The sequence below is a fragment of the Grampus griseus genome, assembly GCF_964374135.1.
Source record: "Grampus griseus genome assembly, chromosome: 6".
Lineage (NCBI taxonomy): Eukaryota > Metazoa > Chordata > Mammalia > Artiodactyla > Delphinidae > Grampus > Grampus griseus.
The window spans coordinates 40,533,037-40,558,623 of NC_139000.1; the positions used below are offsets into that span (position 1 = coordinate 40,533,037).

The 25,587-nt window shown below is 41.1% G+C and overlaps 1 protein-coding gene across 3 annotated transcripts in view; it reads right to left on the reverse strand.

Moving 5' to 3' along the window:
- Window positions 1-25,587, reverse strand: part of LOC309824445 (transducin-like enhancer protein 4) — a 153,415-nt gene that overhangs the window by 125,509 nt on the left and 2,319 nt on the right. For all 3 annotated transcript variants that reach the window (XM_082657323.1, XM_082657322.1, XM_082657321.1), the window contains exon 3: window positions 25,436-25,480. In XM_082657323.1, the coding sequence (XP_082513449.1) occupies window positions 25,436-25,480 (45 nt within the window). The remainder of the gene's footprint in view (window positions 1-25,435; window positions 25,481-25,587) is intronic.

Genomic DNA, 25,587 nt, shown 5'->3' on the forward strand with positions numbered 1-25,587 from the left:
CTGCCTATGACTTCCTTAAAAAATAAATTTTATTTTAATGACATAATAAACTTGAGAGAAAGTACAGATTACTTTATCGAAGACAAGTATCAAAAGCAATTGTTCGTTTAACAAATGTTTGTGTTTTTGTTCTCTCATCAAAATAGGAACAACACTACTATATAGTATTGTTGAAATAAAACAGAGTAACAAAACATTACTAAGAAACCATTTCAGTAGCCAATGGGGTGGGAGGGAGGGGCAAAAAACCTATTAGAGTTTCAGGAAAACATTCTTAAAGAATAACATTTCACAACTGATTTGTTCTTGTACAGCAGTTTCTTTGCCAGAAAAATGTTTTAAGATGAATCTATGTATTGTATTAAGTGTTTTATCAAGAACATACACCCATCTATTATATTTAAACACCAAAAAGTGAAGAAAAATTCCCACTTATTCTATCCGAAATGCTTTTCAGAATAAGTACAAATAAGTCTTGCAACCCTCTCCTTCAATCCCTTTTACCACTACAGAACCAAGACTGCAATTTTTTGTTTCAATCCGAAAATATCTTGATTTGTTATTGATTTGTTCCAAATTATCTGAGAAACAGTACAACTTCTGGAAGTGATCCTGCCTGTCCATAGATGAAAAAGTCAGAAGACTAATGAGAAATTCTTCCCAACTTAATAAAAATCCAGACTACACATAGGAAGAAATATTCAAGTAGTACTATTTCTCTAAACTGACAGCTCAGTGTTTATCTTGTCATCAAATTTCAACTTGACAAAAGAGGTAAGAACATGTAATAAATAAAATTCTTTGTATTTTTTAAAAAAGCCAGACTGGAATAAGGCTTAGAGATTTAGATCAAAGGTACTGTCAAGCACCACCAGCAAGCTGGTAAACCAGATGCCTAAGTTATTTTGGTACAGGTGATTATTTTGCACAAAGTATTTTATACTGCTTAATAAAGCAATAAAATGAAGTAGTAACATTGTAAGAATCAATGTAATAGGACATCTATGAGTTCCCTAAAGGACTGATTCAAACTACTAAGACTTTTTTTTTGCGATGTATTAAGACAATCTGTAAAAGCTCTCATCATCCCACTTCCTCTAACAAGAAAGAGACACTGTCTCGGAGTACTCAATTAGTATTACCTTGAATGATACGAAAGTGCCAATATGCAACCATTTTTTTCTATCCACTCCCCCTCCCCGGTGAGTTTAACTAAAGCAATGATTCTGCTGATTGTAATATCTCAAGCAATGTCAATCTGCTTTGTGTTTTGAACTCATGTTTATGCTACTTTACTGCATGCCAATTGTGCTTTTAAGGTGCCCAGCATGCAGTTATTAACTGCATATACTGAGGTATCCCACTTGTTTGTCCTAACAAGATATTCAGGTGCTACTGTTCATGGTGCTAGTGTAGGAACACACAGGATGAGGTCTTTCCCAGAGAGTATCACAGAATACCTATATTTCACGAAACTATTTCCATCTATCCCCAAAGGTGAAGCTGTATCTTACTGAAGCATTTTTGCAATGGTTAGAAAAAAGGGTCCCTTCCTCTCACCTCTTGAGCTTTCTAGACGGTCTTTAAGGGAATTCCCAGATATTTGCCTATTATCCTACCTACATCTTCCGGGCTCTGGTTATTGTGTTTAACTACTGTTCCAAATGTCAAGAGTGATATTTTATCACGGTTGAGAATGACAATCATTTTGCCTGACAGACATCCAGTTAATACCCCAAGGTCAAATCATTCTGGTTCTCAAGTCTGAAAAACACTGGAACCAATGGTAAGGTTATACTCAGCTCTACCAGAGGGGTGGGGCAAGGAAAATGGAAAAAAAGATGGGCGGGAAAAGTGGGATGTCAGGAGTAGGGAAAGCAAACGCCTTTCTCTGGTGGACTTAACCCCAGCCTCTGCAGAACCAGGTGGTCAGAGAACCTGATGACCGAATACCAAGACACTCAGGGTTCTGCACATGCTCATTTCCTCAGCACTCCTGGGCCAGTGTATCACACAGCAAGCCCTGCCAGCTATTTTCTGATTTCTCTTCTCTCTCTCCCTGTCTCTGAATCACTTTCTTCTTTTCTTTTTTTTTTGCCCTACTCTTTCCCACTGACATAAATGTACAGGTGCCTTGAATGAGGATTTCCAATTAAGCATTTTCATTCTCAGCAATGGTTGGAGGGCACAAATATTCCTTGTGCCCATAGTAGGCGAAGATATTCACCTTGGTTTCCCCCAAAATGATTTCAATGTACGTGAGAAACATCTGAAAACAGAGGAATTTGAATACTGGAATAAAACCAAAAAGAAAACAAAAACAATAAAGGGTCTTACCAAGCTCTCATCAAGGACACCTATTCTCCAGGAAAGCAACAAGCCACCTTTCATACACTGAGAGCCATGCTCTACTTTTCAGTCTATACTCTTAGGTTGGGCTAAAGGCTTCCTTGTCTACTTCCTTCTTGTTTATCTCCATTTTTCAACAAATCTTCATCTATATCCATATTCCTCAGCACTTCCTTTTCTCTTGTCCTTTCAATTCTAGAATGACCTCTATTGGTTTCCTCTTCCTCCTCCCAATTACATAAAATGTCAACTCTTTGAAGCCATCACTGCCAAGGTACCCTTCCAACCCCTTCAACTGTTTTCTCTGTTTAATAAAACAGTCAGCTCTTTTCAAAAGCAAAGTTTTGCTCTTCCGCTGTTTGCACTTACATCGCCCTGCCAAACACGTGCCCTACCATACAGGTCCCGGCACAGTAGGGAAGTGCATCCACAGGGCCCGCCAGAGATCTGACCCTGGCATCAAAAAATGGGGGTGACCAAAGCCTGGCAAGGGTAAGGGAGAGTCCCTCTGCCTGGAGCCACCTCCCTCAGACCTCGTCATGGCTCACTGCCTACTCATCATTTCAGTCTCAGTCCACAGGACCCCTCCTCAGACAACTTCACTCAGCATCCTCTGGGGCTCCTTCTCCCTGTCACTCTCCAGCCCATTACAGTCTTCTTCACAACATTCATAATCACCTGAAATTACCTCACCTATGTTTTTTTTTTTTTTTTTTTTTTTTGCAGTACGCGGGCTTCTCACTGTTGTGGCCTCTCCCGTTGCAGAGCATAGGCTCCGGACGCGCAGGCTCAGCGGCCATGGCTCACGGGCCCAGCCGCTCCGCGGCATGTGGGATCCTCCGGGACCGGGGCACGAACCCGTGTCCCCTGCATTGGCAGGCGGACTCTCAACCACTGCGCCACCAGGGAAGCCCTCACCTATGTTTTTGTTTACATGTACTAGCGTAGTGCTTCTCAAACTTTAGTGTGCATACTAATCACTTGGGAATGTGGTTAAAAATCCAGTCTAGAGTGGGGCCTAAGAGTCTACACTTCTAACAAACTCCAAAGTGACACTGGCACTAGGGGTCTGCAGACCAACATTAGGTCTGCAGCAAGGTTACAGAGAATGGAGGCTCAATGAGGGCAGAGAGAGATTTGTCTATACCCCAGTCCTGGTATGTAGAAGACACTCAAAAATATTTGTTGAGTGACCAGAAGAAACTGCAGTCCAGGTTCGGTGGTTGGAATCTCCTAAAATCTTTTGCAAGCATGCTAAAACTGTTTGGGAATAGTTATAGCACTTCAACCATAAAGGAATACCTGTCTAGAAGACCTGCTTATACTGATTTGGTCTGCTTACCTCTCCAACAACATCTTTTCTAGCATTTAGGATGCCATACTGCTCAAAAAGAATAATAAGTAATCACAGTGGGCCACAAAAGGAAATGCAAATCCACTCTGGACAATTCCTGACTGATAAGTAAATGATTAAAGCTTCCATTCTGAAACCATGGCAGGATGTGCCTTTTAAAAGATCATTTGCGAAATGCAAAGGAGATGCCTCTCAACCTCCTTCCCAAGATTATTCACCAGACTGTGATCACCTGACACACTGGAATCGGGGTATTTGTTAGAAGGCACACTGGGAGGGCACCTTGTATAGTGAGTCATGATAAATCTCCCCAACGGGATCTCCAGAGTGAATCAGTAATGGCTGAAGAGAAGGTCCTAGCCAGGGACCAGCACCCCTCACAGGTCTCACAGGAAGAGCGATTCCTGACAATTCCAGGTGTAGTGGGTCACAGGGGTTACACACATGAGCTCAAGTGTAGACCAGCTCGGGCATATCAACCCTGCTCAAAACTTGGACATTTAGTGGCAGGCTTGGGGAGCGACGGGCACAGCCACAGCATGAGGACCCCTAGAGAGAATATGCCACTGGAATCCCTTCCAAACAAGGTCCAGGAAATGCTGCAGCACCACACTCATGGGATCCCATGTATGGATTTAGATACGCGAATCCACTCCCCACAACCCCAGACAAACCTGTGTGAATATGCTCACTTACAGAGGGTTCTAATAATTAGGAAGCCTTTACTTAGAATATACTACTTCCTTGCCTGTTTCTGTGGAGTTTTTCTGTCATGGGTGCAGTGTATGCCCCACAGAAGTCCACTATCACCTCACTGATTCCTCACCCCAACTCTTTAGTGACTCACACAGGTACGACTCCTATACACTGGGAGAAGCTGCCTGTGACAGGCTGCTTAAGAAATTAAAAAAGAAATCTCATACCACAGATTAAGAGCTCTCTATAATCAGAAAAACAATAGCATTTTCCCTGTCATCAGGCTCACATCTGCCTCTGCTTGTTTTCTTCTTTGATACTTCATTAGGCAGTTGAGAACTGTAAAGCACTATTTGTGCTCATCTGTCATCTGTTTGTGTCATCTGTTTGTGCTCCTGTATTCCTAGCTACTTTTAAAATGTATAGCAAGCTGCTTTTTATTGTGCAGGCAGTTTAAAAATTGTCAGCATGTGAACCTTAGGAAAAGCCAAAACCACGAACGTAATACTGCCTTTCCGTCCAGTCAACAAATATTTATCAGGCACCTACTATCTGTCAGGCCTACTTTAGGTGCTGACACAGGGACTGGAGACACAGGAGTGAACAAGACGAATAAGTCCCTGCTGTCATGGAGTTCACACTGTAGGGGCAAGGAGACAGAAACAAACATACACATATATGAAGAGGAATTTCAGATGCTGAAAGGTGCTATGAAAAAGATAAAATGGAGGGTTGAAGAGAAAAGCCTGGGGCAGAGAGGAGATCTGGTTTGAATGAGATGATCAAGGAAAGACGAATAAAGAAGCGATTTAAAAGCTGAAATGTGGCTGGAAGCAGCATCACCCAAAGCAGGTTCTATACCAAGTTCTGCAGATGTCATTAACACGTATGATATACATAAAGAGCTCCTTGGTCAGATGACCTCACAGAGTTTAAACAAAGTTAAACACGATTCTTTTCCTGCTGACATCCCACAGCCTCTCAATTGACAATGTAATAAATCTTTGAAAAAGTGTACATAAAAATGCAGTACTAATCAAACTTCTCTGACTATGGAACCCCTTCTTCTCAAAGCTCTTAGAGGAGATTACATTTCATGGGAAACATTGAGCTGGTCAATGGTTTCCAGCCCTGGCTTTACACTAACATTAGTAGTGGATCCTTCCCAAACACCAACGCCCAGGCCTCACCCCAAGCCAATGAACTCATACTCTCCAAGGGTAGAACCCACACGTCAGCATTTTATTTTAAAGCTCCCCAGGTGATTCTAATGTACAGGCAGCATTGAAAGCCATTAAGCTGGAGCACAGGATGCATGCAATGAAAAAACAGAGTGGAAAATAAGGACAGAAAGGGTTCACAGGGGTCATACTGTGGAAGGTCCTGAATGCCACACTAGAGAGCTCGAACTTTATTTGGAAGGCAGCAAGGACCTATCAAGGACAATTCCTAAGAAAGCTATGATAAATACCAGACAGGAGGTCAAGACACTCCAGGGCATTTCTGCTCTCCACCCCCTTCTTGCCACTGATTGTACTTGAGTGGCTGTGGAAGGGCAGAAGAGATTTATAACCACAAAACATACCGCAAGAGGAAAGATGGAGGATGAAAGATAATTTCAGAATAGGAACAATATGAATTCCCATAGCATCACAAACGTAGGAAATTCAACAAGACATTTTCAGATATCAGCTCATTCATTCACTCCGACTCTAAGCTAGGAGCTATGGTAGAATCAGAGGTAAATGCCGAATTAATCTGGACCCTTTGAAGTTTTTATAATCTAGTATAGCGGAAGACTAAATGGAAATAAACACAATAACGGACAGCACGTGGTACCTAGGTGGTACACAGAGGAGCCCGAGCAATGCAAGGAGGAGAGCGGAAGAAACCCCTTCTTGCTGAAGTCATTACAGAGGCTCTGGGGAGACAGCAACATCACATTAGCCATATTAATTCCACAGTTTTTCAATACTTGTCTCTATACTGCCAGGCACTATGTTACCCTCTGAGAAAAGAGAAGGGGAACAAGACAGGATTTATGGAGCCCATAATCTAACAAATGAGACAGACACTGAAGAAAACAAAGTGCAAGGTATTTTTAAATGCTTAACAGGAGACACTGTTTCCCTGAGTAACTGAGGGTGAAGTGAGTATGCTAGACAAAGGAGAGAGCGGCAGGGGAAAGGGCAAGAACATTCCAAAAAAGGATCAGCGTGGGACATTCAGAGTCTAAAAATGGGACAAGTGAAAGGGGACAAGATGAGGCTGAATAAGAAGATCCAGAAGAACCCAACGTACTGGGATTATCTCCACCCAGGTTAGGCCAGTTAGGAGACAACCAGATTACTCGTGGTGAGAGTCATCACCATGTCTCACCATGTGGTGGCTAAAGGTACTACTCGTGACCACGATCAGTATCGTGGTCCTCTGCATCCCAGCGTTCATGGATGGTTACCTCTGGGCCAGATATTTCACTTAACTGTAGACCAATTTTAAGAGGATGACTTCTGTCCCCATATTGAAGCCACAGAAGAGTAAACTGGTCAAGCCATTCACCACGATCAGAAAGCTGGAGGAGCAACTGAGAATAGATTCCAAGAGACCAGAAGACTGACTGGGTGTGGCTAATAAACGAGAGGGAAAGGCAATCATAACCTCCCTCTGGGTTTCTGGCTTGAGAAATCGGGTGGATGCTGCTGGCATTTCCTGAGATAAAAATCTCTGGACCACAAGCAGACTTGTGGGGGAGGATGTCATTTGGGGACATGTTGAGTTTACGTACTTGTGAGACATTCAAGGGAAAGGAGGACGTGGTTACATGCAATGGTCTCAGAGGAAAGATCCAGGCTGCAGAAAAAAATGGGGATTCATCTACTTAGCAGAGCGGTCAAGATCACCTAGGTAAAGGGTGAAAGAAGAAGAGGAGAGAGACTTGTTGGAAGTACTGGCTAGATTCCCTGGAGTGGAGAAGGGCCCTTGAACAATGACCCAATATAGATAGATACAGAAGTGTACCCAGAGCTCCCATAAGCCCAGATAAGGGAGCAGAGAAGGCAAAGGCCGCAGACACGGCAATCAGCCAGGAGGCCAGCACAGCCATCCCAGCATGACAACAAGGGTCTGATGGGAAGTGATGCGGAGGGCAAGGAAAGGAGACAGGCTGCACAGGGAGAATCAGCGGCATGCTGTGACGTCAATAGATTTGGACAATGAAAGGAAGTAAGGAATCCATGATTCCATCCAACACGTAAAGCTTGGATATGGCACTACCATTCATTAATAAGATAGGGGAGTCACAAGGCTGATTTCAAGGTTTACTTGGGGGGACAGTTATGGAAAGGCAAGGAAAGAATACAGACTTAAGTGGCAGAACATTCTGCAAAGCACACCAGACATTGTGAATGATAAACTGTGCAGTGCCAAATCCCAGGTTAACTCTAATTACTAATCCAGCGGAACCATGACTTTAAAGCAAACCCTAAGTGATTTGGGACTCCATTTCTACAACCATGAAATGGGAAGAATGCTGCTGCCCCACATCTCACTGGCAGAAATATTTATGAGAGTAGACTTATTAATATAATCCCTTAAGGTAAGTAAAGTGGTACAGTTTGGTTTAAGACAGACTGAGATTAGATAGTGTTACAAATTGAGTAGCTGTATTGTTAGGTATCGATTGAAGCTTAGGGCTCTTCCTGTCTCTCAATTAAGAAGACATCCCTCACTAATTTATACTACACGGGGGAAGGGCTGCAGATCTAAAGAGGGGTGGGAGGACAGACTCACCAGCACAGTAATAATAAAGGACAGTGCCTTCCGACTGATGGAAAAGAGGAATGAGGTCAAAGGCCTGGCCCCAGAAATTTTGCTGTTTCTCCAGTTTCGTGCACTGTGACCCGGAAAAGACATTCTCAGTATTTATGTTTCGCTACTGGCAAAGGATCTCTCTTCCTCTTTTCTTGGTAAACAGATACTTGCCCTGGATGCAGTAAATTTTATATACAGTAGTAAAGAATAGGAGGCTGGGGGCAGAGGAGGAGAGGGAGAGGGGAAGTCAGGCTCAACTTCAAAGCTTCTTGCAATTTAAGGCCACAGGTAACTGTTAAGTGAGACTTACAGAAAACACATTCTTTCTATTAGGAAGATGGTGAAAATGAAAAACAAAACTTCTCTCTAAAGCAAGTTATTAAATTAAGAAGTCAGAAGTACTCAGAAGAATTTAAACAAGTTTTGCATTAACCAAAACACAAAAGGCGGTGCCTCTCAGCTTCCTTCTTGTGACTGTGTCAAACTCCTTGACTTAATATTTTACACACGTCGAACTTGATCTTACCTTTCACCTAACTTGCTTTTACTTTTTTAGTTTGGGGGTTACACTTTCCTTCATTTTATGAACTTCAATTTGTCTATTCCTAATCTATAAAACAACCCTGATAAACCCGTTGATTGAACATTCTAAAGCAGTGCTACTGAAAGCAGTCAGTCCCCAAACTGTTATCCATCAGCAAGATAATGGGCTCATGCCAGAATTAAGTCAACTACTGTTTACTTCAGCTAGATAGGTTTTTTTGGTTGTTGTTCCTCGGTTTTGTTTTTTCAACAATAAAGACATTCCTGATGAAGGGGGCAGTGCATTGATTTATGGTCTGGTACAAGCTCCCCACCATAACGCCCACCATCAGCAAATAGTGCACGGACCTGCCCCAGTCCATGGACCACACTGAGTAGCACTGCTCCAGAGCAACATTCCTACGATACAAACTATAACTTCTCATTGCCTGGTAGTTTAGGTGATAGATATTTTCCTTCAACACAACAGAACTCTCCAACACAGCTCCAATAAGTGGAGCATTCCCTGATCCCCTGCCTGGTTTGTGTAGAGACGCAAGTGTCCACAGTTAACATTTAACTATGTAAGGGGTAGGTGATGGTTTAGAAATCAGTTCTGCAGACACCCCAGCCACAGGGTCTTCCCACAAGATCATGCTGCCTCCTAGTCTGATGCTGTGCAACAACAAACAAAAATAAAATACCACAATTATATACTGTATTCTTATTTCTAAATGACAGGGTTAAAGGAGAGCATGACAAATGTTACAGCTTAAGAATGTTTTCACATCTTTCACAACAAAATATACTCCAAAATTGGAGTTCTCCTTGCTTTAACTTGTTTCTTTTTCTGCGAAGAATGTGCCAACATGAGAAACCAAATTACAACAAGATATACTGCTTCATGATTCTGTTTGCCCATTTACCCAAAATATTGCTCAGGAATTAGAGGACAATATGAGCAGGGCAGCCATGAAGGACGAGAAGAAAGGAGCCAGGATTTGAAAGTATAAGTACCTATCAGACTGGGGTCTCAGTGAGCAGAGAGGGGCAGAAATGAAAAGTGCCCCTCCTCTCTCTAGCAATGAAACAACCCCCAAACATCAGCTGGAGCTCAGCCAAGCTACCTAAGCAAGATACCATTAAAATTACTTCCATCTGCTGAACTGTTCCAAAGATGCTTGTCTGGAACTTAAGCGAAGAGAGGTTACGCAGAGATACCACACTACCTATCAATCTTGACATCCTAAGTGGAGAGTCTCATTCAAACAGCACACAGACTCCCATGTACTACAACAACTACACCATGGAAATAAAAAATAACAGATTTGGAAGAAATTTCGGAGATTTTGGAGAGTCTCTGGCTCCTTGCTACTAAAAACGTGGTCAGTGGACCAGAAGCATGGGCATCAATGGGGCAACAGAAATGGACAATATCAGGTACCACCCTAGACTTGCAGCAACAATCTGATTTTATCATGATCCCCAGTGATTTGTAGGCACATCAAAGTTTGAGAAGCACTGCTCTGGTTCACTGGTTCTCAACCCAGCTGCACATCAGAATGACCCCTGGAACTTTTAGAAAAATACTGATGCCCAGGCCCCAGGCTGGGGAGCCCAGGACCCAACATCTTATAAAACATACTGATCCAGTCCTATTCCCTTGTTTTATGGATATAGATGAGGAACTGAGACTCAGAAAAGTTAGATGATTTACCAAGATCACAGGAAGTTAGTGGCTGAAATAGGAGTAGATCTAAAAAATACTTAGGATTGTGTTGCCCGTAAAAAAAAGCTGAAGAAACTGTAAAGTTACCAATAAATCAAGCTAATTTTAAAGATCTAAGGTTTCATTTTGGTATATACTTTTTCATACTTTTAAATGAAACCAAAACATACTTATGTTTATTTTATGTATTACCCCTTGAACCTTCGCCAGTTTTTTTCGATGCTGGGGGTGGCAGGGGGCATAATTCTCCATCAGCCACAACACCATTGGTGGAAACACAGTGAAGACTCAGCTTTCGGCTTCTGCCTAGGTCACAGTGGCAGGATTGTGGCTGACTCTTTTTCTTTCTTTATTTCTAAAATCTCTTTAATGTGAATATACTATTTCTTTAGGAAAAAAAAAAGAAAGAAGAAAGAAAAATAAGGGGAAAAAAGCATTCCGAAACCACCTTTTAAAGATCTCAATTTAACTTAGATCGAAGAGTCCAAAAACAAGGACAATCGCTGTGTTCTAGTAAAAGCGTCCAAAAGTACAGAAGTGATACTTGGCATACCTAAGACAAAAAACTTCTGCCACGGGCTTCCCTGGTGGCGCAGTGGTTGAGAGTCCACCTGCCGATGCAGGGGACACGGGTTCGTGCCCCGGTCCGGGAGGATCCCACATGCCGCGGAGCGGCTGGGCCCGTGGGCCATGGCTGCTGAGCCTGCGCATCCGGAGCCTGTGCTCCACAACAGGAGAGGCCACAACAGTGAGAGGCCCGCGTACCACCAAAAAAAAAAAAAAAAACTTCTGCCACAACTGCTGACCCTTTTGGTGTTGATGTCATTACATTTAAAATGCCCATAAATTAGCACTAGATACAAGGGGGTGAGGTGGGAGGTATGGGTGGAGTGAAGGAAATTAAAAGCTGTGGTCAGACTTGAAAAAAATACCCCATAAAGCAACGTATGTTTCTGACAGTTGAAACAGACTGCATGACAGACAGCAAAACCACATTTCCGCATTTTTTTTTTTTTTTTTCTGGAATGGATCTGTGGCTTTATGCCACCAAGCAGTATTTTGGTTTACCAAAATGTACTCTATGGCCTTTTTAATTTTATGTTTACTTAACTTTCCTTACTATCACTGTTGTTCTCACTCAACTACAGCAGCTTAAGACAAGTGTCTTAAAGGAGGAAAAAGTTTAACATACAGAATATGCCTCACATTAGGAAAAAAAGAAAATTAACCACACACATGTAATTCACATTGACTAAAGCATCCGTTGTAATTTTGGTATATAGCTCATACATAATGGACAATGGGAGTAATTATTGAAATATAGTAGTTTCTCAAGACAATTACAGACTCAGCCTCGCGTTTACATAAAATTTCTCAACACAAAAAGGATAAAGAATCACTGACCTATTCACAGTTTTTGGCCAAATGATAGAAAATAAAATGCAACAGAAGAAAAGAATGACTGGAGCAGAATTTCCATAGCTGATGAATAATTTAAAGGATTCTGTACCTATTTTTAATGTCAAAAAAAAAACGTTAAAAGGAAAAAAGCCAAAATCAGATAATTTGCAAACTCCCACTATTATATCTATATAAAGGTAATAGCAGTAATCAAGCAAAATGATGAAGAAAATCTCTCTCATACACTGACACAAAGGTCAAACACCTTCCTTAAAATGGTAAGTTCCTAAAACCACTGACCACAAAGGGCTGCCTGGCAAAGTCCACTGTGGTCTGGGTATAGAATTAAGGCACAAATACAAATCTTGCTGAAAAAGAATACCTGAAGTTCTTGGTAAGAAAACAGACTTGGCAGGAGATGAAGGGAAGGTGCTGATATGAAGGCAGGGGAGAAGCAACAAACCCCTGTCCTTCCCTCCTCTTCCGTGTATCACTTTTCCTCCTCCCTAGGCACCTCATCCCCTAGCATAATCAAGACCAAGTTTCCCCTCCAAGGTCTCTTTTTCTATTAATGGCACCTTGATTCTGAAAGTCTGCAGAGGTCAATGTTTTAGGCCTTTCTCTGTTCATTTCCACACCCCTCATTCAATGAACTGCGGGGGTCACTTGGGTTCCTCCTTTCCAGTTCCTGTCACCTCTTCAACCCAGCCTCTCTCCTTCATGTCCCTCTCCACTCAAATCATTTCAACCACCATTTACTGAACATTTTCTGCCAGGCCCCATGCTACTTGCTGAGAATAGAGCAAATAAACAAAACCGACACAGTCCCTGCCCTACTGTCTTCCCTATGCTTTCCCTCAATAGCCCATGTAACAGAACCAGCATTTAAGGCCTTCCATAATGCTTCCCAAACCCACCACCTCAACCATTCTCTCCTCTACCAACCAACCAAGCTGGAAATGGTAACCACCACCTGAACATGGACAACACTTTCCTGTCTCTGTGCCTTCCACTTGGAATCCTCCCCTTTCCTTTCTTCCTGCCAAAGAGACCTCCTCCTCTGAGGTCCCACTAAAATGTCCCTACATCCTCTGTAACAGGATTCTTAATCACTTCCAAGCCAGAAACACTTCCTCCTCTTCTGCCTATGTCACAAGTGTGCCATCACCACACACTGCCATGTACTATTCACACTGGTCGAAATGCCATTAAAAGATTAGAATCCATGGAGGCAAGAGTTCTACCTCCCCTAACTCCCTAACCCTCAAAGCACCCTGCACAAAGTCTGAGGTCAATTAGCATTTGCTGAATGAATGATTATAAGCCACCATAGCCTTTGCGTTCCATCTGAGGTATCCAACACTGCCAACTCCTAACCATGCAACTCTCCCAGTGAAGGACGAATAAACAACCTCATGAGGATTAAGTTCTTTTTCAGGTTTAAGTCTTTAGGTTATAATCTTAATCTCTGTAGGTCTAGTTCTAAATATTCAATTTGAGAAGCTAAAAATTTCAATTTAGAAAGTTTATTTTTTGCACGAGCTTCAAACAAACAAACAAAAACGACAAATGCATGCCCCCAAACTGTGAAATCAACTATCAAAGAAAAAGTGGAATTTATAAATCTTGGGAAGTTGGCATGAATACCATCTCACAATACAAATCCAACAAAGATCTTACCAAATTTTTTTCTATATACGTCCTAAACTGATGCAAAATATCCTAAATTCTTGCTTAGATTTTAAGAAAATCCTATTGGCTATGCTTAGATCTCGTTAAAGTATGTCCTAACAATGGGTCTCCTTCTTAAGGTCAGCCATATCAAGCACTTGCAAGTGAGCTGCCGTTTAAAAAGGTTGTTGTACATAAATGTACTATGTGTGGCCCAGTCTCCCAGATCTGAAACCTCAAAAATGTAAACAATTTTTTAAAAAAATTTTGAAGGCTTACAAGGAAGTAGAGCTGTCATCTCCACATTCCTGGAACCTACATAAAGGAGAAAGTTTAAGGACACTCTGGAATAGTGCAGGACACAATTTTTCCATTAAAAAGCCCAAACATACACTCTGTCTTCCCCAACTTGGCCAAAAATTGCTTAAGCAAGTAACTGTGGAAATGACACCATGTTTTTTATTGGCCACTTTAGGTGAACTATAATATTTTTTGAGGTTAACCAAGGTAGACATACTTAGAGGTAATAAGCCAAACTCCCAAACAGTTCGACATGCTCCCCCAAATCAAAAGCCTTTAGAACAGTCACCCGCCTTCATAGCACGGCACAATGGAATATGCGAAGGGAAAAATTAAGCCCCAATAAAACATGTTCATTGAACAGTGCCCAAATATTCAAAAATATAATAAACCCATGTGAGTAGACTCCCAGGCTACTTAGAAAACTCAAGACTCCATTTTGTTTATCACAATGTGGTCAGGACTAGACAAACTCAAGCACAATGCACTTTGACCCAATCAAGAAGCTAAGTGAAAGAGCAGAAGGACTATTTGGTAGCAAGATCTGCCTTGATTTTTCAGCTGGGGTAGATCAGGCCAAGGTGTTATGCTGAATTCTCAGGTGGCCCAGTCTATCCTATCTTGGTAATAACCCAACAGGTATCTCAGAGAATGGCTGAAATACTGGGACTGTTCAGCATGGACAAAGGAAGGCTAATGAAGGACAACACTTTTGAAAAACTGTTACCTAGAAAGGAGCTAAGAAGTAAGAGTGGGACTTTCCTGGCAGTCCAGTGGTTAAGACTTCGCCCTTCCAATGCAGGGGATTCAGGTTCAATCCCTGGTCAGGGAGCTAAGATCCCACATGCCTCACTGCCAAAAAGCCAAGACAGAGAACAGAAGCAGTACTGTAACAAATTCAAGAAAAACTTTTAAAACGGTCCACATCAAAAAAACTTAAAAAAAAAAAAAGAATTAAGACTAATTCTCGGACCCTCAATGGGTAGCCAAGACAAATGGGCCTCACTTAAAACAAGAAATTTCCAATGAAAAAGATGATTACAGAAGACCATGTAACACCCTCATTCTGAACCTGAAATAAGAACCCACCACCACCACCAACCCTACTTTGCTAATCATCATGAGAACAGCATAAGAAAACGTGAAAATACAAGTATGGTTTGACAGGTTCTCTCAAAATTATGTAATTAACTAGAGAAGCCAGACAAGGCTGACGCTTGGCCGCTACCCATTAGAATGCCAGTAGCACCTCTGAGCTGTGACAACCACAGATATCTGCAGATGCTGTCAAACGTCCTTGGGAGAAAGGAACTGCCCTGTCTGACACCACTGCTCTAGAGAAATAGTTCCCAAACTCCTCCATTTGGGTCCAGGTTTCCTCACTGATCAGTGAGTGCTATGAACTCTCTTCTCCCACAGAAGAAGGCATACAATTTTGCATAGAAGTTCAAGGACTTTGTGGATACTTTAAAACCCAGCCAAGGACCCCCCATCTGGACCTCCATTCATCTGGAGATGAATCCAATCCTAAATTTTAAAACTGCCCAACTGCCAGCTCAAGGGCCTGTGGCAGAACTGCAATGAGAACTCCTAACCTCGAACTGCCTACCGAGGCCATCGTTACTCTCCCTAAGAGTCCTGCCTAAGAGCTCAGAAACAAAGCTTATATACTGGTGGTTGACACTCTACTATAGGAAATGCAGTGCAATGAAAAATTAAACCATCCCTTCAGTTGCTCCAGCGTTTCCTCTGTTAAGTTCCAAAGACTGTTTCAGATGCCAGAAATACAGGAGTAACACAACACATTCTTCTTTTGGAGCTTATATCTTAGCGATGGATCTCTACTACGATCTCTACTATGATCTCTACTGAGCTCTACTATGTCCTTGATTCATCAAAGGTCAAGATTATACATTTCCCCCTTCTTTTATTTAATTACAGTTAACTTATTATAAACCAAGCTGAAAAGTCCAAACCTTCTCTAAGTAAAGGACAATGTGAGAAACCCAAGGACTTAAGATCTCAAGTTCATTGTAAGCCAGTTTACAGGCCTGCAGTGTCATCAGGGTAAACCTCAGCTAAAGAAACTGACATCGGCACTGGATTCTGGAAGGATAACTAATCCCAGGAGCTAATTACACAACAGGTAATAAACTACTACATATACACCCACCTCTTAACACTTCGGGAGAAAATTACTGGATCACATTATAATTCGTGTTATTTCTGAAGTTGTACGATTAAATTTTCTAACACTATACATGCCAAATGAAAAGCACAAAAGCTAATCACTTTAAAGCAGCACTGGAATTATATTATATACATATAAAATACATATAATTTTTGGGAATTCCCTGGTGGTCCAGTGGTTGGGACTCAGCTTTCACTACCGGGGCCAGGTTCTATCCCTAGTCAGGGAACTAAGATCCCGACAACCGCGGCGTGAACAAAAACAAACAAAAAAAAAACTCTGAAAACAGGTGTTAAAAGGGACTTTCTGAGACTAAAAAGAAGTCTCACTTCTGTTCATTGGGTCATAGAAAATAACCAAAACCAAATGGTCATTTTAGACCAAAGGAACTAAAAGAGATCTCAGTGTTCACTTACACTCCAATTTTAAGCTGAGAAAAGTACAGTCCTAAGAAGTTAAGGTACTCAGCAATAACACACAACTGGTTACTGGCAAGGTCGGAACTAGAATCTGAATCTCCTGACTTAGTCAAGTACTTTGGGGGAAGCAGCAGAGCATTTGAAATGTCTGGAGAATTGACAGAAATATCTATCACACCAGTGATCTGAAACTGAGCCAAACCCAGGATCTATTTTACTGGTTGGCTGATCTCAAGAACTTATTTAATTTCTATGTGTCTCAGCCTCCTCATATACAAAATGGAAATAATAATATACAGTAATAACCTCATAAGGTTATTGTAAGAATAAAATATTATCTGCACAGCAAGCTCTCTAAAATCACTTACTGTTACGATTACTACTCTTGTAACGACACGGTACCATGTCCACCAATAAAAAACTAAGATATATTCAAAGTTCCTTGTCCCTTGAAAAGAAACAGAAGCCTGCATCTTTACTGATTTGGAAAGAAGTTAGCTAAACACACCACGGTATGGCTAAGATCAATATCTCCCCACACTCACTCAAACCACATGTACACAGACCTATTAATAGTAAAAGAATTCTTCAGATACACAGTGACAGTGATAGAGTGATGTCTAAACTGAATTTTAAATTCAGTTAGGAAAGATTCATGTTTTCATCTTTAAGAAGGCAAATTCCACATGCTAAAACACATATATTCTACTTAAACTAGCCTAACTCACTCCTGAAAAGCAAACCGAGCTCAGTTGCTTTTACTTTGTCTTTCCACTTGTCATTTTTCCACAAATTTAACAAGTAGGCACCACAGGCCTAACGAGGCTTGGAAGCTCAGCGTTTGTTATCCTACAACCACAATATGCCCTTAAAAATATTAAATCGCGTGTATTCTTGGCTAGCTCGATCTGAATGCAGGGATTCCCTCACTCACCAAATATTTCATGACCACCTACTGTGTGACAGGCAGTTCTCAGCACTGGGGACACAGCAGAGAACAATAAACACCCCTGTTCCCACGGAGCCTTACCTTCTAGTGGGAGAGAGCAGACTGGCAAGAAACAAGTTCACATCTAGTGTTTGCACAGTATACTTTAGGAATGCAAAAACAGCCAGTTTCATTAAGCGCTCTGCTCAAAGTGGACCCAGACTCTGTATTTTAATTTGTGATCCCAAGCCTCCCTTTCGGCGGGGCCTGGACTCTGGGCGGATAGCAGGGAGGAGAGGGAGGCTCTGTGCTCGCACACAAACACACAGATCAGGTCTCTAGCTAGAGTGACACTCTAACACTTCTTGGATGGACGGGCCGGTAGCGTCTCCATCGTCTCGTGTTGCATGCAGCCGAGGACATCCCAGAAACAGGCGCACTATTTGCTGATTGGAAACAGCGCGGTCAGTGAAGGGAGCCCTGGAAGTGAAGTCAAGAAACCTACTGTTTCCTTTTCTGCCAGCATCTCTCGCTGTGCCACCTCGGGTGTCCGCTGACCCGCGTGAACCCTGGTCTCCCCGCCCGCAGGCTGATCCTCCTGTACCGTGACACTGGGCTAGTCTCTTAAGCCCTTAAGCCTCGGTGTCATCTGTTCAAGGAGGGCAGTGGAATGACAGTGCTTGGCAAACTGTCGGGTATTCCACTGACAGAAGCTATTTAAATAAATACATGGATCCAAGCTTGCTACTTGCTTTACAGGAACATCAGAAAGATTAAGGAGAACATATAAAGCGCCTTAAGCTCTCTGTAAAGAAAGGGTGTTACGGGGTACTAGTGCTCATAATTTCTACAATTCTTTCCAGTTATATTTCCTTGCATTTTCAAATTCTTTAACCAAAATAACCCACAGACCTTCAGAAGCAGAATACATATGTAGAAAATAAGAACAGAATCCTAATTAGAATAATAACAATTCAGTGAAATAAGCTTGCTAGGAAATCAGAAAGTCAATATCCATCTTCCTTGCCTCAGCCTCTCATGCCTAAGCTGCCGGGGCTGAGACGCAGCGGGCTGGCCAGGTTTTATGTGGAGCCCAGTAGAGCAGCCAGCCTTTCTCTCCATCCATCACAGAAACTCCCTCCACAATACAACCGTGAAGTATTTGTGGGCAAAATCCTCAAAAATGATGACAAAGTGACCCATGCACCAGAGGACCTCAGAGGTGTCTGGGGGTCTTTTTCTTCCGCTTCTTTGACAAACCAGCTACGAAAACCCACACCTTCCCTTTGTCCCCCTGGACGGAGTACTGTCACACACGGCAGCTCTCTGAGGAAAGGTGGGCTCAGTGGTAGAGAAACCAGCAAAAGCTTGGCATAAATGCTGGGTCAAGGCCAACGAAAACAGAGAGGGCATACAGATTTGTGTTGATGAATGCCAGCCAAATCCCTCTTTACAGATAGAAAGCAGCTACCACTGACAGCTGTTGCTAAGGCAGAGTCAAAACGACTCTAATTTTCACTTCTGACTAAAACTTCTCAGGCCCGTCCCCCTTAGAGTGAGTAATTTGGTGAGCTCTGTTTGCAGTGAACTTCCTCTGAACAAGTCAAGTCCTAAGTCTCGCAACCCATCATTATCAGTATAAATACTCAGTTGCCCACACCTACACGTGCTGCCTCCAGCTTTTCTCCCACAGCCCAGCTCACAAAACTGATCCTAACTTAGCCACAGGACCACTGGATCCGCCACCGCAGCTAAAGAGCTAGAGTTTTTTAAGAGGAGGTATGGGGAGGGATCAAGGGAAAATACCTTCTAAAAATCACATCCCTTTCACCGGCTCTGCAGTGTCATGTCAAATAAAAATGTTCTCACTAAAAACAAACACAAATTACTTCTCAATACACATTTGAAACACTTAATTCCCAAATGACTTTATCTATTCTATAGTACAAAAAGAAAAAGAAAAAAAAAAAAGAAGTAAAATTCTAGGAAAGACAAAACGAAGAATGTGAGAACAATGGGCCAGTGCCTGCACTATCTCGGCTTCACCAAGGCTGGAACTGCACCTAAAAAGATGCATCTTACCCCTCAGTCCACTAGGCCAACCCGGCTCAAAATGATATTATTCAGGATACAAAGAATTTTGCCCAGCAAATAAAATAAGCTAAACAAAAATAAGCAATATCCAGTAGGGATTAAGGGGCAGTGAGAAAGGAAATATCCCTTTGTTTGAATGCTGCAAAGAAAGCCTTTTAACAGTATAAGCAAAACATTTGCCTTCATTTAAAAGTTTGAGTTGTGTGCAATTTCCTGCATCTAAGAACCTCTTTCTGAACTACAAAGAGGCCACAAAACATCACATTTTCCCCTCCCAGCTTCCCCCTTCAAAAACCCACAAGACGGTGATTAACAAACAGCCCGTTGTCTTCAGGCACAGTTTTAAAAGCCACAAGGAAAAGATAAAAGTTAAATGGAAAAGCAAGTTTGTAAACAAATGAGAAATAGGTTACCCAGGGAGGAAGTAAACTCATCTTGATAAACAAGCAGCTCTCCTCGCCCCATTTGTGGGAGACTCCAAGTGAAAGCGACCCTCGCCCTCTTGCCCACTGACAGTAGTATGGATGGAGAGTCCTGGGCCAAGCCTTCTGGCCCTGACTCTAGGCAGAGCTGCAGGGGTCTGGGTATAAGCCTGAAGTTCAGTGGCTCAAGGACAAACCCAAGCACTAGCCCAGCCTCCCAGGGGCTCTCCACTCCAGAAATGAGCTGGGGCCTGAATCTCCAACCCAGGGCAGACCCATCTCCCAGCAAACACCCTCCCAGGCAAATTCATCTGTCCACTACCTAATAACTGTATCACCTTGCGCAGATCTGATTCTGTTTAATCATCCTTTGATGGGACATAATCCCTTTCTTAGGATCTTTGTGAGAATTAAAGAATGTTGGCAATGGGCCCAGATCAGTGGTAAGCACAACCCAGATATGTAATAAACATTTACGTCCACTGAAAGGAAATTCCAATTCCACTCAACAAACACTGCTTCAGGTGAAAAATCTTCAGGTATTCTACAAAACCTCAGAAAGAAAATTAAGAACCCAACATGCGAGAAGAGAAAAAGGGGAAACCCACGTGATCCAGAAAATGCTCCTAATTATGCACATGCCCTGACAGGTTAAACTTCCTCCTCCAGATCCGCTTCTCCTGAAGGTCCTGTGACATGTAAAATGACAGCTCCGTGGGTCCTGCCCAAGCCACTGCCCCTTGGTATCAACTGTCCTAATGCTAGAACCTCTGTTTTGGAAAAAAATTAATTAAAATCTACATATATCTAGACTTACAAAATAGGACTTAAGTTGGCCCTCATCCCAAAATGTTCAAATCAGAGAGGCAGGGGAAAATTTACCACCAATAACCTCCATTTGGTTAATTACAGAATACTATTGAAGGATAAGTAATCTTAAATTAGAAAGGGTGGCTTTAAACCTTAATGAAAAACAAATAAAAACACAACCCCCTCCCCATGCTCTAATTGTATCTGGAGTTTTTTGCACAATCATCAAGATTTCACTTGTAATCTCTCTTTGAGAATTTCCAGTCCAGCAGTGTCCACCACCGTTCAGCCCCTCTAGATTATTATTTCCTAATTTTATACAACAAAAGAAAGTTCTGTCAGCAAAATTTTCACTGGTTTATTAGTTACTTTCAGCTAGAACTTCCCACCTTCGATAATTCACTTTCATCATCACACAAGAGTTCAATCACATCCATTCCTGAAAAAAATAGTCACTGCCTAAGAATACAAGTCACCTTTTTGCCTATCTTCTCAAACACCTACTCCTACATCTACTCCTCCATAGCCAAGCATATACCATCTAAGACAAGAGATGTCTAAGAAATTAGTAATGCTCCAAAAAAAAGTTTTCTTATGGGAAATCTGGTCTAAACACAACTCTAAACAAATTGACTTCTACTGCAAGCACTGTCCCCAAATAAATTTACTGCACCCTAGAATCAAGTACACTCAAGGCTGGAATGCCATGCCAGTCGTATATTACTTCAACCTCAATAAATCTCTTTTTACTCTCCAAATCCTCGGCTGCTTTCTGAAATAGTTCACCAACCTAATTAACAACAGCTTCCTCTGCAACTGTGGCCTTGATTTCACTTATTTACACATTAACTGGAGCCTCCTTTTGGCCAATCCAGTCTATTCTCTGTACCATGCCGAGCCTTTTATCTGCCCTGGACAGCATTTTCTCCAGCAGATGAAGTAGATGCCGATTGATTTGCTGTCGAGCATGGTAAATTAATAGCAACAAATTGCTGAGGGCCCCTCTCGCTGCTCCACCATGCTTCGGCAGTTTTGCTTTATTTGCTCCATGATGGGCAGCAGTCGGCCTCTTCAAGTCAATTTCTTCTTAACAACCTGCAATACTTTTCAATGGTGAAAATAGAGCTGTTCCTTGTAAGTCAGAAATCAATATCCTATTGCCCTTAGAAAATGCTAAACAAGCAGTATTGGCAATCCACTTGGTACTAGAGGGTATCAGATATAATGCAAATCCATACTGCTTCCCTCCCTGTAGTTATTACAGTTTGCTAAAAGGTTCCTAATGTCATTTATCATCATTTACCATCGACCAGAGAGGCTATGATTATGATATCCTGTCAGTTGGCAAGGCCCTTTCATTTCTATTCAATTAATATTTTAGCAGCACTTAAATGGTTGTGGCCCAAGTCTCATAATAAAATTTACATGGCTTGTAGTGAAACAGGAGTTCTCTTGCTCTGAGTTGAAAAAAAATAGTAATTGTATACGTACACTTATAGGTCGAATTTGCATACCCATTGTTCCTAATCTACAACGAATATTCGCTTTTTAAAGTGGTAACTGCCGCTGCCAGATTAAATCAAATTAAATCAGGGCAGTCTTCTTTAATTACAGCATTACGAGTGAAGGATGGGAACAAGCAGCACTTAGCCATGTTATCAACTGCATGCATCACCCTGCTCTGCCCACGGTCACTGACCCATTTAGAAGCCACACTATAGTTATAAAGAACAATCAGCAGAGGGGAAAAAAAAAAAGTAACAACTAAACCACGAGCCACCTGTCCCATCCAAAACAAAAAACAAAAAAACCCAACTTAGATGGAAATCCTTAAGGAATAAAGGCCAATGTTCTTTCATTTTAAAAAATCCCATTATGAAGATATCACAATGAAACGCGTGCCATTTCTAACCATGTCCCATTTGTCATCTTCACTTTCATGCTAGAACTTAAGACAGTGGCAAAGCATTAATTCACTTTATAGTCTAGAACACTCCACTTTAACCTTTCTGGGTTTTTCCCCAGCTTTATCTGCTCAGCTCTATCGATCCTACTAAAGATTATCAGAAATTATATTCATATTTTATGCTCTAATTCCATGTCATGTCACTGAGTTTCCCTTTAAAAAAAAATCAACTAATTCTACCAGACTAATGCTATTTACTCAGTTACCAAAATTTAAATTAATTATGTTCTCAAACATAATTGTTAAAAATTGGCAACATTATGCAGGCTTAATTAAGATTAAATCCAATTTACTGAATGTACTTTAATTGGTACTAATTACATTAGCTTTCATTTCAGAATGACAAATTCCCCATAGGTTTCACTTTATAGTCCTCTAACAGAACCAGCACAGGGTGACTGACAACGAGTATCATACAGAAAGGGGAGGGACCATGATACTGGACCCCCCCAGCCTGCCTGTCACTGCTCTGTGCTTCTGTCCTTTTATCAATTTGCTAAGTCACAGAGTCATGACTCCATCACAGCCATCATTTTCTGTTCCAATGAAAAATTTCTCTAAAAATAAATACTCTGTGGCAGGCAGCAGCCAAGAACAGAAGCATTAACCAAAAAATACACAAAGGTTTCAAATATCAGGGCCACCAATTACTAGGGTACTTCCAAGGACTCCGGGGACTCCTACTCTTGAACCCTTCAGAGACACAAATCTAATAAGTGAATAAGCCTAACCTGATCTTGAGAACTAGGCCCAATTATGCCGCAGGGCAACTTCCCTGCATTATTGCTGCTTTCCATTATGAGGGTATCCAGCAAGTGCATCTGGAAGAGAGGCCAAGAGGAACCAAGGCTGTCTGCCTAGGAAAACAAATAAAGACAGATATGCCTCTGTGCTTAAGGGGGGAAAGAAAGAAAATATAATAAGTAGGTGGTTTGCAGGGCTGTCTGTATTTCATAATGTGATAAACTGCCCTCAGGATTCTTGATATGATTGAATTTAAAAGCAAGAGAAAAAAAGGGAAAATGTACTCCATTCTCAATTTCAAATGGATGGCATTTGAGGCCAGCTGGACAAGAAGATGACAGAATTACAGAAGTATAAAATGTGTAAAATTAAGGGATATCACATACCGTCCCCTGCCCCCTAAAAGAAATACATACAAGCTCTGTGTCTCTGAGAACTGTAAACAGTATAAGGAGATCTGAAAACTAAGTGGTTATGGTTAAATAATAAGATACAGGAGAAGAAATAAAGGGACATTAATCATCTGGTCCAATCTTTAAAAAGACACTAATTAGTATTGGGTGGTGGATGAAGACAAAAAAAAAAAAAAGACATGTACAAGATCCAGACCTAAAATGACATGTATTGAGGATAATTAACAAACAATATCTCTCATGTAATTTATTCCTATAAGGTAGAACTAAGGGGAGCCCATCCATAAGTTTGATGGATTTTGTTTAAGCAGGAGGTATTTACATTACTTATCTAAACAGAAATGGCAAGGATGCCAAAATAAGAATTTTAACATGCGGCCAATGATACTATAATGTTAATACTGACATAACCAAATAGCACATGAAGTAAAAAAAGTATCTGAAATAAAGTCCTCAGTGTGACGACTCCTTTTTTTTGTTTTTCCAACTTTTTGTTTTCAAATACTGTCTGATTGCTTTTACTATCTAACTGTCATCTTTTAAAGATCTGAGTATGTTTCAGGTATGTGATAATTAACCATATCCAAAAAGGAATCCATAAGTAGTAAGAGCCTAATAATATGTGATCATTTCATATTTTTTAAACTTAGAAGGTAATGACATCCACCATGAGTATAAATAAGAGATGAAAAGCACTAAGTTTTCCCTCATCTTTTCCCAGCAGGTAAACACATAAACACAACTATTCTGAAATGGTTGATAAGACAGATCTGAAGCACTTTCACTAGATGACTAAAAATAAATGCCTCCTAGAGGGATTATTATTGCCAAACAATATTTATACATATATGCTATTTTTCCTTCTAGGAAACTTAAACCAAACCATTTTATTCAGTCTCCTGCAAAAAAAAGTCTGGTTCAGTCATACCTCTCAACGCTTTCTGACTAATCATTATCTTTTTTCTTTCTTTTTTCTTCCTTTGGGCTGAACTAACTGCTAGATTTCAAGACCCAAGACCCAGTGTTGAACCTTATCACATCCTCCTATCAGGCTCATGTATTCTGTACAAAATCTGGAAGGAACAGTTACAGTTCCTGGTAAAACCCAAGTAAGTAGCCTCAGGGGACCAGTACAAGGAATTTACATCAATTTCTTTTGTAGCTCCACAGATTTCATTTTGATCCTCCCAGCTCACCCTCTATCCATTCTTTCACACCAATCCAAGGAAAACTCCACACAATTTACAATTTTACTTCTTAATATTTTCCAAAAAAAGCTTTCATAAGACAAGTTTGCAATGCCCAAAATACATAAATTCTTTCAAAAGAAAAAAACATATTTTAAAACTTTAGCATCCTGCTTTTGAAAGTGTACGAAGTTTAATATGCATTCACTTTATATCACATTCTTAAATGATTAAAATGAGGATAATATGCAAAAAAGATGGGGAACCACACCTGAAAATATAGCATTCTCTCCAGTACATGGTCTTGTAAAATACAGGTAGCCACAAAAAAATGTGCAGAATAAAACTGCAAAACATACAATTTCCTTTCTAAAGTGCACAGTATTACTGACTGTCATTTAAAATGCTTATAAAGAAATGATAGCTTACCTGCTTGTGCATTTCTATATTCAATCCATAGGACATCTCATAATACTGTCAAAGAAAGAAAAGCAATTAATCTCATGCTTTTCATCAAACAATTTCCCTAGTTTGTTCAAAGAGTCCCCAAGCAAACCTAAAAGCCTCACCTAAACCAAAAT